Source organism: Salmo salar, chromosome 05 (genome assembly GCF_965601325.2).
Source record: "Salmo salar chromosome 05, fSalSal1, whole genome shotgun sequence".
Taxonomy (NCBI): Eukaryota; Metazoa; Chordata; class Actinopteri; order Salmoniformes; family Salmonidae; genus Salmo; species Salmo salar.
Window position 1 is genome coordinate 81150009 of NC_138295.1, and position 16781 is coordinate 81166789.

The 16781-nt window shown below is 42.0% G+C and overlaps 1 protein-coding gene across 1 annotated transcript in view; it reads left to right on the forward strand.

Moving 5' to 3' along the window:
- The window catches only part of LOC106574842 (copine-4), a 95104-nt gene that overhangs the window by 59790 nt on the left and 18533 nt on the right, over window positions 1–16781 (forward strand). Inside the window, exons 8-13 of the mRNA XM_082975659.1 lie at window positions 5730–5828; window positions 8780–8866; window positions 12648–12707; window positions 14886–15019; window positions 15353–15407; window positions 16137–16188. Coding sequence (XP_082831785.1) covers window positions 5730–5828; window positions 8780–8866; window positions 12648–12707; window positions 14886–15019; window positions 15353–15407; window positions 16137–16188 — 487 coding nt within the window. The remainder of the gene's footprint in view (window positions 1–5729; window positions 5829–8779; window positions 8867–12647; window positions 12708–14885; window positions 15020–15352; window positions 15408–16136; window positions 16189–16781) is intronic.

Here is a 16781-nt window from a genome sequence, read left to right on the forward strand (position 1 = left end):
AATGGTAGCATCATAATAGTAGACCATAATGGTGGCATCATAATAGTAGCACATAATGGTAGCATTATAATAGTAGCATCATAGTAGTAGACCATAATGGTAGCATCATAATGGTACACCATAATGGTAACATTATAATAGTAGACCATAATGGTAGCATCAATGGTAGACCATAATGGTAGCATCATAATAGTAGACCATAATGGTAGCATCATAATAGTAGACCATAATGGTAGCATCATAATGGTAGAATCATAATAGTAGCATCATAATAGTAGACCATAATGGTAGCATCATAATGGTAGCATCATAATAGTAGACCATAATGGTAGCATCATAATAGTAGCATCATAATAGTAGACCATAATGGTAGCATCATAATAGTAGCATCATAATAGTAGACCATAATGGTAGCATCATAATGGTAGCATCATAATAGTAGACCATAATGGTAGCATCATAATAGTAGTATCATAATAGTAGCATCATAATAGTAGACCATAATGGTAGCATCATATTGGTAGCATCATAATAGTTGACCATAATGGTAGCATCATAATAGTATCATCATAATAGTAGACCATAATGGTAGCATCATAATAGTAGCATCATAATAGTAGACCATAATGGTAGCATCATAATGGTAGCATCATAATAGTAGACCATAATGGTAGCATCATAATAGTAGTATCATAATAGTAGCATCATAATAGTAGACCATAATAGTAGCATCATAATAGTAGACCATAATGGTAGCATCATAATAGTAGCATCAAAGTAGTAGACCATAATGGTAGCATCATAATACTAGACCATAATGGTGGCATCATAATAGTAACACATAATGGTAGCATCATAATAGTAGTATTATAATAGTAGACCATAACGGTAGCATCATAATAGTAGCACATAATGGTAGGCCATAATGGTAGCATCATAATAGTAGACCATAATGGTGGCATCATAATAGTAGCACATAATGGTAGCATTATAATAGTAGCATCATAGTAGTAGACCATAATGGTAGCATCATAATGGTACACCATAATGGTAACATTATAATAGTAGACCATAATGGTAGCATCAATGGTAGACCATAATGGTAGCATCATAATAGTAGACCATAATGGTAGCATCATAATAGTAGACCATAATGGTAGCATCATAATGGTAGAATCATAATAGTAGCATCATAATAGTAGACCATAATGGTAGCATCATAATGGTAGCATCATAATAGTAGACCATAATGGTAGCATCATAATAGTAGCATCATAATAGTAGACCATAATGGTAGCATCATAATAGTAGCATCATAATAGTAGACCATAATGGTAGCATCATAATGGTAGCATCATAATAGTAGACCATAATGGTAGCATCATAATAGTAGTATCATAATAGTAGCATCATAATAGTAGACCATAATGGTAGCATCATATTGGTAGCATCATAATAGTTGACCATAATGGTAGCATCATAATAGTATCATCATAATAGTAGACCATAATGGTAGCATCATAATAGTAGCATCATAATAGTAGACCATAATGGTAGCATCATAATGGTAGCATCATAATAGTAGACCATAATGGTAGCATCATAATAGTAGTATCATAATAGTAGCATCATAATAGTAGACCATAATAGTAGCATCAAAGTAGTAGACCATAATGGTAGCATCATAATACTAGACCATAATGGTGGCATCATAATAGTAACACATAATGGTAGCATCATAATAGTAGTATTATAATAGTAGACCATAACGGTAGCATCATAATAGTAGCACATAATGGTAGGCCATAATGGTAGCATCATAATAGTAGACCATAATGGTGGCATCATAATAGTAGCACATAATGGTAGCATTATAATAGTAGCATCATAGTAGTAGACCATAATGGTAGCATCATAATGGTACACCATAATGGTAACATTATAATAGTAGACCATAATGGTAGCATCAATGGTAGACCATAATGGTAGCATCATAATAGTAGACCATAATGGTAGCATCATAATAGTAGACCATAATGGTAGCATCATAATGGTAGAATCATAATAGTAGCATCATAATAGTAGACCATAATGGTAGCATCATAATGGTAGCATCATAATAGTAGACCATAATGGTAGCATCATAATAGTAGCATCATAATAGTAGACCATAATGGTAGCATCATAATAGTAGCATCATAATAGTAGACCATAATGGTAGCATCATAATGGTAGCATCATAATAGTAGACCATAATGGTAGCATCATAATAGTAGTATCATAATAGTAGCATCATAATAGTAGACCATAATGGTAGCATCATATTGGTAGCATCATAATAGTTGACCATAATGGTAGCATCATAATAGTATCATCATAATAGTAGACCATAATGGTAGCATCATAATAGTAGCATCATAATAGTAGACCATAATGGTAGCATCATAATGGTAGCATCATAATAGTAGACCATAATGGTAGCATCATAATAGTAGTATCATAATAGTAGCATCATAATAGTAGACCATAATAGTAGCATCATAATAGTAGACCATAATGGTAGCATCATAATGGTAGCATCATAATAGTAGACCATAATGGTAGCATCATAATAGTAGCATAATAATATCATCATAATGTCAGTATTCTGATATTGAAGCAGTTTCCATATGACCCAGCTCTTCTAGTTCTGTCTAGTTAATGAGGGAAGCTAATGGTTTTGGATGAAAGTCCCGCCCTCCCCTTCAACATCCCTGCCCCCTGAATATCCCTTCTTGTTAATTGGACAGCTACCCAATTGGTTGAGCCTTTCACCAGAGGAAAAGAGAGTCGTGTAGAAAAGACACCAATTTAGCTCTCCTTGCCAAGCCCAATGAGGAGTCTCAGGGGTGTGGGTGTATGTGGGTGTGTGGGTGGGTGGATGTGTGGGTGTGTGTGGGTGTATGTGTGTGTGTGGGTGTCAGAGGCAGTGATAGTGAATGATTCCCTGTGGAGTTAATATGCCTCTAGTTTTAATGGATAATAAAATGTCTTCCCCTCCAATGGGACTTTTCACAAGATGCTGTTAATGTTAGCTCAGGTTAACCTCCTTATCACAAACTGTATAATACAAGAGCATTAATTGAACACAAATTTATTAAACAGACGTTACAAGGCCACGGTTATGACACTTTTATTTATCTATGATCCATGTGAAACCTAGACACACACACACACACACAAACAGGGGCGTCATGCACCCATTATTTTAGAGGTACGTGAGGATGAAGGCTGTGTGTGTGTGTGGGACTGGCCAGCCAACCTCTCTAATTCTGAGGATTTAGTGTTTTTCGAACAAGTGAAACAGCTTGTTCTGCAATCTAGAGCCATAATCATTATGCCTAATTGTAACGCTCGTTGTTAGAAGGAGAAGTGGACCAAGGCGCAGCGTGGTAAGTGTTCATGATAATTTATTTCACAACACACTCAAACAAAATAACAAACGGTGAAAAAACGAAAGCGCACAGTTCTGTCAGGCTCAGGTGCTAAACAGAAAACAACCTCCCACAAACACAGGTGGAAAACCGGCTGCCTAAGTATGATTCCCAATCAGAGACAACGATAGACAGCTGCCTCTGATTGGGAACCACACTGGCCCAAAAAACAAAGACACAGAAAACATAGACTTCCCCACCCGAGTCACACCCTGACCTAACCAAACATAGAGAATAATAAGGATCTCTATGGTCAGGGCGTGACACTAATACTATGTACAAAAAAAAGAAGTGAAAAAAGAAGGTTATCTAAGCATACCTCTTTACCTGTTCAAATGTCATTTTAATGAATGATGCACATTGATTCTATGCCAAATGTTATGCCTTAGGAGTTTAGTACAACTGCCACACTGTTACTGTATATACAGTGCATTCGGAAGTATTCAGACCCCATCCCTTTTTCCACATTTTGTTATGTTACAGCCTTATTTTAAAAATATTTAAGTAAATAAAAATCCTCATCAATCTACACACAATACCCCATATTGACAAAGCAAAAACTGTTTTTTAGAAATGTTGCAAGTTTATTAAAAGTAAAAAACAGAAATATCTTATTTACATAAGTATTAGGACCCTTTGCTATGAGACTCGAAATTGAGCTCAGGTGCATCCTGTTTCCATTGATCATCCTTGAGATGTTTCTACAACTTGATTGGAGTCCACCTGTGGTAAATTAAATTGATTGGACATGATTTGGAAAGGCACACACCTGTCTATATAAGGTCCCACAGTTGACAGTGTATATCAGAGCAAAAAACAAGCCATGAGGTCAAAATAATTGTCCATAGAGCTCCGAGACAGGATTGTGTTGAGGCATAGATCTGGGGAAGTTTATCAGCATTGAAGGTCCCCAAGAACACAGTGGCCTCCATCATTCTTAACCACCAAGACTCTTCCTAGAGCTGGCCGCCTGGCCAAACTGAGCAATCGGGGGAGAAAGCCCTTGGTCAGGGAGGTGACCAAGAACCCAATGGTGACTCTGACAGAGCTCCAGAGATCCTCCGTAGAGATGGGAGAACCTTCCAGAAGGACAATCATCTCTGCAGCACTCCACCAATCAGGCCTTTATGGTAGAGTGGCCAGACGGAAGCCACTCCTGAGTAAAAGGCATATAAAAGCCCGCTTGGAGTTTGCCAAAAGGCAGCTAAGACTCTCAGACCATTAGAAACAAGATTCTCTGGTCTGATGAAACCAAGATTTAACTCTTTAGCCTGAATTCCAAGCGTCATGTCTGGCGGTGAAGCACGGTGGTGGGAGCATCATGCTGTGGGGATGTTTTTTAGCAGCAGGGACTGGGAGACAAGCAGGATCGAGGAAAAGATGAATGGAGCACAGAGAGATCCTTGATGAAAACCTGCTCAAGAGCGCTCAGGACCTCAGGCTGGGGTGAAGGTTCACCCTCATCAAATCAAACGCTGTGCATGTAACTCAACACTCTCTCTCCTCCTCAACTGACGATACTGTCTGCATGCACAAGAGTATCTAGCGACCTGCCTAGCATATCTTTGCTCGGTGGCGCACCTTGGAAGAAACCACTTACTAAGGAGAAAAGGGAGGGGGGTTGAGGGGGTACTCTTTGCCTGGTCCAGTTAGTGTTCCACCTCTGCAAAATACCACTGACAGATCTTTTTATAAGAAATTATGATAAAACGTGTGCTTAAAAATTAAGTGTAGTAATTCATTTAAAAATGTATAATGTTAAACAAAATAAACATACACGCACACACAAATGCAATGCTCTATCTCTCTGTCTTTCGTCAAAAGCCTTCTTTCACATCCTCAATTCTATATTTCATGAGACTATTAAAACTCCAGAAATGTCGCCTTACTGATTTATTAATGGAGAAGCATCACAGGGGAGTCTGCTCTAGTTTTCTGAAACTGGTCCCAGTGAGTTGTAATGAGTGTGAACACCAGGGGAAGAACTTTCAACCATGCCAGAATCTACATGACACCACAAAGTTAGTCACATTCAGTCTGGAGATCTTGTTCAACTGCAGCATTCACAGATAGGTTAGGTGATATGTTCATATTGACACTGTAGTATTTGATCATTAACTGAAATCCCTTTTTCTAACCTACTCTTTCTCTCTTCTCTTCTCTCTCTCTCTCTCTCTCTCTCTCTCTCTCTCTCTCTCTCTCTCTCTCTCTCTCTCTCTCTCTCTCTCTCTCTCTCTCTCTCTCTCTCTCTATCAGTGCACAGTGTGGGACTGGGACTCCAATGGGAAGCATGACTATATTGGTGAATATCAGGCCACATTCAAAGAGATGAGAGGGGCAATGGATGGGAGACAGGTAGGCTGTACAGGTGTTGTGTGAGTTTATAAGTGGGGTTGGCTGTTTTTTTAGATAGCATTGGGTGTTTTTCTTTTAGGTAGCGAGGGCATCAATCAGGTTTGTAAAATTTACATTTCTAGATGCCTGTCACGAATTCCCCCGGTACTGCTGCTCATTCCGTGCACCAGTTCCGGAGTTCTACATCACTGGCCTTCTAGGCTTCACTGAACTGTCTAATTACGCATTCCTGGTTACCATTTTTCCTGATGAGTAATTGTATATATGTGCCCTCTGTTCCCCATTGTCCTGGTCGATTATTGTTACCATGTCTGTTGGTCCTGTGAGTACCTGTGTTTTGGCGTTCGTGCTGCGTGTTTTATGCAATTGTTATTACGGGTCCCTTGCAGTGTAATTACTGGTCTCGTCCCGTGCATTGTTATTCCGTGTCTCGTCCTGTGTATTTATTAGAGGTTTAACCTCGTTCTTTTCTTTGGGTTACATCCCTATGTGTTTGTTTACGTGTTTGTTTTGGGCTTCGTCCCCGTGCCTTTCATGGGATGTTGTGTAATTTGGGTGGAGTATTAAAACCCTCTATTACGTATTCCTGCGCTTGTCTCCAATCATTTATACAATGTGACAATGCGTCGATATCTTTTCATTATCATCATGCTTGTAGCATCTGGAATTTGTCGAATGAGAAAAAAAAAAAATTAAGTCACAAACTTTTTTGGGGTGTACATCTACCTACTCATTTTACTAGCCCATCTGGAAACAGGGTCATTATTATATACCTAAGACTTATCAGACTGTAGGAATCAGACTCTGATATGGTTCTGTACTCACTGCAAAGTATGTCTCTCCAGATGATATGTCAGAGCAGAGAGAAAGTGGGTTAGAGAGGCAGAGCTCATGTGGGTTGCCGACTGGAGATTTGTTTTCATCCAACTCCTCTGAAGGTTTATCTAGCGTCCTCTCTCTGGGGGATGTGACCAGAGGGTAGCATCCTCTCTCTGGGGGATGTGACCAGAGGGTAGCATCCTCTCTCTGGGGGATGTGACCAGAGGGTAGCATCCTCTCTCAGAGAGTAGCTTCCTCTCTCTGGGGGATGTAACCAGAAGGTAGTTTCCTCTCTCTGAGGGACGTGGCCAGTGGGTAGCTTCCTCTCTCTGGGGGACGTGACCAAATGCAGCGCTCCACATGGAAGAGTAGGACAGAATCCTTCAGTAAAAACCAAACAAATGACAATGGATCTCTCTCAGCCAGGAGCCTCCCCATCATCCGGTAGCCACTGTCCCCTCTTTCTCTCTCTCTGTGCCAGTGTAATTCAGAAATCAGCACTCTCTCCTTCACTGTATGGAGGACAAGAGTGTGGGAGAGTGAAAGTTCTGTCCTGCCTGGTGTGTTTGGGAAAGAATCCTTGCTGTTTCCTTCCAGCTCAGAATGCTTGGTAATGGATCCATTGAGCCATGGTTAGTGCTATTCGGCATCCTTGGGACATCCCTACCCTAACCTTAACCCCTACCCTCACCCTAACCTTAACCATAACCCTTGCCTTAACCGTTTCAAATTTCAACTTCAATGGGATGACATCATAGTTGGGACATTCCAAGGATACCGTTAAAACTTTTCTGTTGAGCCATGACTCTCAGTGATGTTTGAAAGGTCAAAGGGTACTTTACCTGGATTTCAATTGAAGGCACTTTGATATAGACATATTTATTTTTTACTCTTTTAATAGAGATCAGCCTTCATCACCACTTAAAGAGACAGTTTGAGGAGACTGTTTTAAGACATTTGAAGTTTTATGTTTGGTTTTTACGAGTTCTGCATAATGCCTTTTGGTTTAAGCCATGCTCTAGTGTTTTCTTTTTAAAGGCATTTACCTAATGTCCAGAGTTTTGCAAACCGAACAGCTTCCCTTGGAACAAGAACAAGAAAGAATGCATTTCATTTGTCGACGTTCATGGTGAGGATGACTGGTGACAACCCGTACGGCCGTGCAACACTGGACGGCTCTCCTTCATCACGCCGACCGGCCCAGGCAGACAGCTGTGTCTTCATTAGCACACAAAAGGAGCTCCAGGCTGAGGCTTCTAGGCTAATTATATTACAATGTGGCTCACTTCGTAGTCTAAATAAACCCTACGGTGCTCGGGCCTCAAACGCAGCATGCTTTTAAAGGCCGGTCACACCACTAATTGGCTCCTTCATGGAATTTAAGAAGACTGCAGGACCTGCTGGCATTAAACCCGTTACACTAAGGCCCGTTTCATTAGACTCCAATGCCACATATGCTGTAGGATACACAAGGGTTGCTGACTCCTACTGAAACTGGTGATTTGGCTGATGGAGATATCTAGTTTTTTTTTACCCATTACCTGCATTATTAGCTACAACTAGTTGGGTCTACACTTTTACGATAATGGTTATATAATTGGTTTTGTAAGCTAAAGTGAACGACTGAGAACAGCACGGACAGACTGTCCCTGAGACGATTAGGTGACAGATGTTTTGTTTTTCTCTCCCATGACTCTTAGAGGAAAAGTGGTGGATTTTAACACAGGAGCTGTTTTCTGTTTTAGAGCAGCAGATTGAAATGACTGGTCTAATCTGTACAGTCATGAATTGATAACGCTCCCCTCATTAGTGACGAACAAACAATCCAGAAACCAAACCTCGTCAGGCTGTTGGATTTGCTAACTATTCTCCCTAACACACTCTACAGTATCATTTCCTTGCCACTTCTCATTGCTGTGGATCATATTGTTTTCTTTCACTCCATTGTCTGGCCTCCACTACCATCGCTCCATGTTATCCAATGGGACGATATAGTCTATCAATTCTGTCATTTTTTTATGATGCTTTTAATCTCTGTTTAGCACAGTCAGTCTCCCTCCACCAAGTCACATACTGTAGGGATGATACTGTACTTATTGTGATAGTGTTTTTCTATATTTGATCAACGCCAGGTCCAATGGGAGTGTATAAACCCCAAGTATCAGATCAAGAAGAAGAATTACAAGAACTCTGGTATCGTCATTCTCAATCAGTGCAAGGTGATTCACAACTCGCTCTCATTCACACACTCATTCCATCCTTCCTCCGCCCACCACTTTCTCTAACCTGATGTCTAAGTCTCATTGGCAGACAGTTCCAGAACATTTATCATCCTGTTGCTGTTATGGATGTGAAGGACGGTTGTGATCAGATGGAATCTGACTAATATGACATTTCTTCCATCTGCTGAACCCACAGATGGCCTTAAAATTAGTGTCATTTTGGGGACAACTATGTCTGCATGGAGACACTGTGGAATAGCTAATGTTGTTTTTAAATGCAGACAGATTCCCATTAAATAAGTGCTGGCCTTTCTCAGTGTCTTTATTGGCATATTGCTACTTACCAAGATTATCTATTATATTGAGAAGATAGTCGAGTGACCGCTCCAACAAAGGAAATAAACTCAGCAAAAAAAGAAACGGCCCTTTTTCAGGACTCTGTCTTTCAAAGGTAATTAGTAAAAATCCAAATAACTTCACAGATCTTCATTGTAAAGGGTTTAAACACTGTTTCCCATGCTTGTTCAATGAACCATAAACAATTAATGAACATGCACCTGTGGAATGGTCGTTAAGACACTAACAGCTTATAGATGGTAGGCAATTAAGGTCACAGTTATGAAAACTTAGGACACTAAAGAGGCCTTTCTACTGTCTCTGAAAAACACAAAAAAAAGATGTCCAGGGTCCCTGCTCATCTGCGTGAACGTGCCTTAGGCATGCTGCAAGGAGGCATGAGAACTGCAGATGTGGCCAGGGCAATAAATGGCAATGTCCATACTGTGAGACGCCTAAGACAGCGCTACAGGGAGACAGGACGGACAGCTGATCGTCCTCACAGTGGCAGACCATGTGTAACAACACCTGCACAGGATCGGTACATCCGAACATCACACCTGTCACATGAGTTGACGCTGGAGAGACAAAGCAGGTACGGGGAGTAAAACATTTAATAAATAACGGACATGGAACGAGACAGGAACAGCATCAGTAAACTAATACTAACGACTAAAAACAATACAATGCAGCAACGGGGCACAGAGCTGGGGAGCTGACAAATATAGGGGAGGAAATGAACAGGTGATAAGTGAGTCCAGGTGAGTCCAGTAACTCTGATGCGCATGACGAGGGGAGGCAGGTGTGCATGATGGATGGCAGGAGTGCATGATGCAGGGCAACCTGGCCCCCTCAAGCGCCAGGGGGAGGAAATAGCGGGAGCAGATGTGACAACACCTGTGGGACAGGTACAGGATGGCAACAACAACTGCCCGAGTTACACCAGGAATGCACAATCCCTCCATCAGTGCTCAGACTGTCCGCAATAGGCTGAGAGAGGCTGGACTGAGGGCTTGTGGGCCTGTTGTAAGGCAGGTCCTCACCAGACATCACCGGCAACAACGTCGCCTATGGGCACAAACCCACCGTCGCTGGACCAGACAGGACTGGCACAAAGTGCTCTTCACTGAGCGTTACACCGAGGCCTGTACTCTGTAGCAGGATTAATTTGGAGGTGGAGGGTCCGTAGTGGTCTTGGGGGATGTGTTACACCATCATCGGACTGAGCTTGTTGTCATTGCAGGCAATCTTAACGCTGTGCGTTACATGGAAGACATCCTCCTCCCTCATGTGGTACCCTTCGTGGAGGCTCATCCTGACATGACCCTCCAGCATGACAATGACACCAGCCATACTGCTCGTTCTGTGCATGATTTCCTGCAAGACAGGAATGTCAGTGTTCTGCCATGGCCAGCGAAGAGCCCGGATGTCAATCCCATTGAGCACATCTCTGGGACCTGTTGGATCGGAGGGTGAGGGATAGGGCCATTCCCCCCAGAAATGTCCATGAACTTGCAGGTGCCTTGGTGGAAGAGTAGGGTAACATCTCACAGCAAGAACTGGCAAATCTGGTGCAGTCCATGAGGAGGAGATGCACTGCAGTACTTAATGCAGCTGGTGGCCACACCAGATATCGACTGTTACTTTTGATTTTGACCCCCCCTTTGTTCATGGACACATTATTCCATTTCTGTTAGTCACATGTCTGTGGAACTTGTTCAGTTTATGTTTCAGTTGTTGAATCTTGTTATGTTTAACTTCTTTGGGTTCAACTCCCGTTAACGGGATCGATTTGACAACATCCGGTGAAATGGCAGAGCGCCAAATTCAAAAAGAATTATAAAAAATATTTAACTTTCATACATTCACAAGTGCAACACACCAAATTAAAGCTTAACTTCTCTTTAATCTAGCCACTGTGTCAGATTTCAAAAAGGCTTTACGGCGAAAGCAAACCATGCGATAATCTGAGGACAGCGCCCAGCATACCAACACATGAAAATCAGATTTCAACCTACCAGGCGCGACACAAAAGTCAGAAATAACGATTTAATTCATGCCTTACCTTTGATGAACTTCTTCTGTTGGCACTCGAATATGTCCCATAAACATCACAAATGGTCCTTTTGTTCGATTAATTCCATCGTTATATCTCCAAAATGTCCATTTATTTGGCGCGTTTGATTCAGAAAAACACTGGTTCCAACTCGCCCAGCATGACTTCAAAATATCTAATAAGTTACCTGTAAACTCTGTCCAAACATTTGAAACAACTTTCCTAATACAACTTTAGGTCTTTTTTAACGTAAATAATCGATAAAATTTAAGACGGGATAAACGGTGTTCAATACCGGATAAAAACAACGTGAAGCGTGTGACCTGGAGTGCGCATCAAAACATTAGAGTGCACTAGGCTGGACCCTCGTTCTGAACTGCCGTACTTCTTCATTTCTCTAAAGAAAAACATCAACCAATTTCTAAAGACTGTTGACATCCAGTGGAAGCGATAGGAACTGCAAGCAAGTGCCTTATAAATCTAGATACACATAGAAATCCAATTGAAAACAGAGTCACCTCAACAACAAAACATTTCCTGGATGGTTTGTCCTCAGGGTTTCGCCTGCCAAATAAGTTCTGTTATACTCACAGACATAATTGTAACAGTTTTAGAAACTTTAGAGCGTTTTCTATCCAAATCTACCAATCTATATGCATATCCTAGCTTCTGGGCCTGAGTAGCAGGCAGTTTACTTTGGGCACGTTTTTCATCCGGATGTCAAAATACTGCCCCCTAGCCCAAAGAAGTTAAACAAATATTTGCACGTTAAGTTTGCTGAAAATAAATGCAGTTGACAGTGAGAGGACGTTTCTTTTTTTGCTGAGTTTACATGTTCTCAAAGATGGGAGGCAGGTGGGAGGAGGCGAGATCAAGTGGGACCATTCTAGCTAATGAGAGGGCAGATACGTGTGTGAACAACAGACACAATTAAGTTGAATTTCTTAAAGTTGCCGGAATGCCACGTTCATCCACTTATATAATTTGTAACAGCCTAAACATTATTGAACTTCTGTTAGATTAAATAAGCCTCAAAAATTCGACACGCTCTCATAGACCAAAAAAAGGCTTATCTCACGTAGACAGATTTTGGCCGGAGTAAATCCTCTCACTTTGCCTCTTCCTCTCTGATATTTCCCAACACTGGCCAACATGTGACACCAGTTGAAACAGAGACATAATGGACAACACACACAGCCAGCTGCTTTCTCAAAGCTAATGGCTAACATGCTAAACTAGCGGCTTTGTAATAGGCTGGAATAAGGGATAAGATGCTCGTAAGTGGTCAGTTACTGTGTCCGCCATGTCATCCCAAAGTGATTGGTGCCAATTCTCACTGTGGATAGCTGAGTTCCCCCGCCCTCAACTGCTGTCTCCCATCCACAGATCATCAAGATGCACTCCTTCCTGGATTACATCATGGGAGGCTGTCAGATCCAGTTTACAGTGAGTTCACACTGACACTCACTAACATGCATGCCTCACACATTCACACACAGGATGCTAAAATGTATTCAAATACACAAAATAATGCATATGACTTGAAAAAAATGTCACTGCCCTCATTATTTTCCTTTTAGTTGGGTGACGTATATGTGACAGACTGGGTTTTAACCAGGGTCATCTGTGTGCCACAAGACTGAGTTAGCCTGCCGAGCTTAAGCCTAGGCATTAGTTTAGGGAGCTAATGCAAATAATCCTCTATTGTTCTGATAGTTAGAATGGTTCATTTTCACCACCTGGGAAGCAAACCTCTGCCATTAGCTGCAGCTTTTCAAGAATCCCTTTCTCTAAGCTGTGAACATGTGGGTTCTAATTATCTGTTGTTTTGCTGGTTAAGGGATGCCCTCTGCCCCCTGCCTGTAAATAGTGTTTGTATGAAACTACGTCTCAAGGAATGTCTTATTGAGATACACTTAATTGATCAGGAAGTGTTTGCTCTTATGACACATTAACTTTTCCTTTTATTCCTACCACCTTAAAGGCGACCGTGGTTGATGTTGACATTTAAATGGGCTCCATACTTCCTTCAGATCCCTTGGTGAGAGTGTTAGGCTCTCTCTCTGTAACAGGCTGAACAACAGATGAGAAACGTTCTGCCTCTAACCGTTTCTAACGAGGAACAATGTATCCATTGATCACAGACGTGAGAGAAAGAATCAAAGAGATTACTGATTTTAAATGAGGAGAAAAAGAATAAGAGATGACAAAAGAGAGAGGGGGGAACAAGCCCAACAGAGTAGAAGAGGATATCAGAGCAGACAGAGTGAGATGCTGTGTGTGTCAGAGTGAGGGAGAGTTGTAAAGGGAAGGTGGGATGGTGTATGTGTCAGAGTGAGTGAGAGGTGTAAAGGGAAGGTGGGATGGTGTATGTGTCAGATTGAGGGAGAGGTGTAAAGGAAAGTTGGGATGGTGTATGTGTCAGAGTGAGCGGTGTAAAGGGAAGGTGGGATGGTGTATGTGTCAGATTGAGGGAGAGGTGTAAAGGAAAGTTGGGATGATGTATGTGTCAGAGTGAGCGGTGTAAAGGGAAGGTGGGATGGTGTATGTGTCAGAATGAGCGGTGTAAAGGGAAGGTGGGATGGTGTATGTGTCAGAGTGAGGGAGAGGTGTAAAGGAAAGTCGGGATGGTGTATGTGTCAGATTGAGGGAGAGGTGTAAAGGGAAGTTGGGATGGTGTATGTGTCAGAGTGAGGGAGAGGTGTGAAGGAAAGTTGGGATGGTATATGTGTCAGAGTGAGGGAGAGGTGTAAAGGGAAGGTGGGATGGTGTATGTGTCAGAGTGAGCAGTGTAAAGGGAAGGTGGGATGGTATATGTGTCAGAGCGATGGAGAGGTGTAAAGGGAAGGTGGGATGGTGTACTGTATTTGTCAGAGTGAGAGGTGTAAAGGGAAGGTGGGATGGTGTATGTGTCAGAGTGAGGGAGAGGTGTAAAGGGAAGGTGGGACGGTGTATATGTCAGAGCGATGGAGAGGTGTAAAGGGAAGGTGGGATGGTGTATTTGTCAGAGTGAGAGGTGTAAAGGGAAGGTGGGATGGTGTATGTGTCAGAGTGAGGGAGAGGTGTGAAGGAAAGTTGGGATGGTATATGTGTCAGAGTGAGGGAGAGGTGTAAAGGGAAGGTGGGATGGTGTATGTGTCAGAGTGAGCAGTGTAAAGGGAAGGTGGGATGGTATATGTGTCAGAGCGATGGAGAGGTGTAAAGGGAAGGTGGGATGGTGTACTGTATTTGTCAGAGTGAGAGGTGTAAAGGGAAGGTGGGATGGTGTATGTGTCAGAGTGAGGGAGAGGTGTAAAGGGAAGGTGGGACGGTGTATATGTCAGAGCGATGGAGAGGTGTAAAGGGAAGGTGGGATGGTGTATTTGTCAGAGTGAGAGGTGTAAAGGGAAGGTGGGATGGTGTATGTGTCAGAGTGAGGGAAAGGTGTAAAGGGAAGGTGGGATGGTGTATGTGTCAGAGTGAGCGGTGTAAAGGGAAGGTGGGATGGTGTATGTGTCAGAGTGAGGGAAAGGTGTAAAGGGAAGGTGGGATGGTGTATGTGTCAGAGTGAGAGGTGTAAAGGGAAGGTGCATACATTTGAGGTAATTGGAGTCAAACCCCTTTGATTGCCACTTGTCTTCCCAGGTAGCTATTGATTTCACCGCCTCGAATGGGGATCCTCACAACAGCTGCTCCCTACACTACATCCACCCATACCAGCCTAACGAGTACCTCAAAGCCCTGGTCGCTGTAGGGGAGATCTGCCAGGATTACGACAGGTGAGGCCAATCACACTCAGCCATTCGTTAACAGGTATTATGTAAAATGTTGTGCAATGACTGTTGCTTGTGACTTCAATGTTGATTCCTCCTCTCCTGAAAAAATAACTTTTCAAAGTTTGTGTGTGAAAGTTTCCTCTAGTTCTCTAGTGACTCAGAGGTTATGTAAATGAGAAGTCATTCAGAGCCCATGGTAGTCCTGGGTCGCCAGCAGAATGGACTTGTTTATGGGCATGTGATTCAGATAACAATCCCTGGCTCAGAATCAAGTGTGCCATCGCTCAAATTCTAATCACTCTTTTGTTTTCTGTCCCTGCATGCATTTCAATCCAGTGACAAAATGTTCCCAGCGTTTGGCTTCGGTGCTCAGATTCCGCCCGACTTCAAGGTAATTTGCAACTGTATTTTTCACAGAGTTGTGCTATGGCTCAGCCTCAGCAGGGTGTTGTAATCACTCCTGTGACGAGATGAGACGAGATGAGACTCTGGCTCTGCTCTCCTGCTTCTGTAGTGATTACGAAAGCCCCCGCTGGCCCCCGCTGGCCTCTGCTCTGCTCTGTTCTGTCACACAGAATGGGCCTGTCCAGCCCAGGGTTCTTTACAGCTGGATTGACTTTCTGAGTCTCTAAACTGTGCCCAGCAGGAAATAATTGACATTCTGCCTGGGTGACTGGTGCTCCCGCTGGCTGACACATGATGCTGCCTCTGGTCCAGAGAGGATGGGAGGGGGGGTGCCATGGCTCGCAACTATGCTAATTATCCAACCCACAAAAATGCATCAATCGACTTTTAAATTTGATTGTGTGATTGATTGCGTCTGGCCAACTCTGTGTTAGTGTGCATGCGTGTGTGTGTGTGTGTGTGTGTGTGTGTGTGTGTGTGTGTGTGTGTGTGTGTGTGTGTGTGTGTGTGTGTGTGTGTGTGTGTGTGTGTGTGTGTGTGTGTGTGTGTGTGTGTGTGTGTGTGTGTGTGTGTGTGTGTGTGTGTGTGTGTGTGTGTATGTGTGTGTGTGTGTGTGTGTGTGTGTGTGTGTGTGTGTGTGTGTGTGTGTGTGTGTGTGTTCTTTTGACTCACTGTTCCATGATGATCAAAGTCCATATTTTTCATCTTCCTCCAGGTTTCCCATGATTTTGCAGTGAATTTTAATGAGGAAAACCCAGAATGTGCAGGTAGGTGCTTCGCCTCAAACAGATTAGAGGTTCACCCTGCCTTTCAAATCAGACTGTCAAAATGCTTCATTTCAAATGCTCATCACCAGCTCTGGGGTGGGTGGTTACCTTAAATTGGCAAAATTGGGGTCAATTTCCCCCTGCAACTATTAAATATTAAAAGCACAAATATACTTGTAATAACACTTTAACCAGATAATGAAACCACAGTATATCTTTAATAACACATTAACCAGAAAATCAAACCACATTATATCTTTAATAACACATTAATCAGAAAATCAAACCACATTTTACCTTTAATAACACATTAACCAGAAAATCAAACCACATTTTACCTTTAATAACACATTAACCAGATAATAAAACCACATTATATCTTTAATAACACATTAACCAGAAAATAAAACCACATTATACCTTTAATAACACATTAACCAGAAAATCAAACCACATTATATCTTTAATAACACATTAACCAGAAAATCAAACCACATTTTACCTTTAATAACACATTAGCCAGAAAATCAAACCACATTTTACCTTTAATAACACATTAACCAGATAATAAAACCACATTATATCTTTAATAA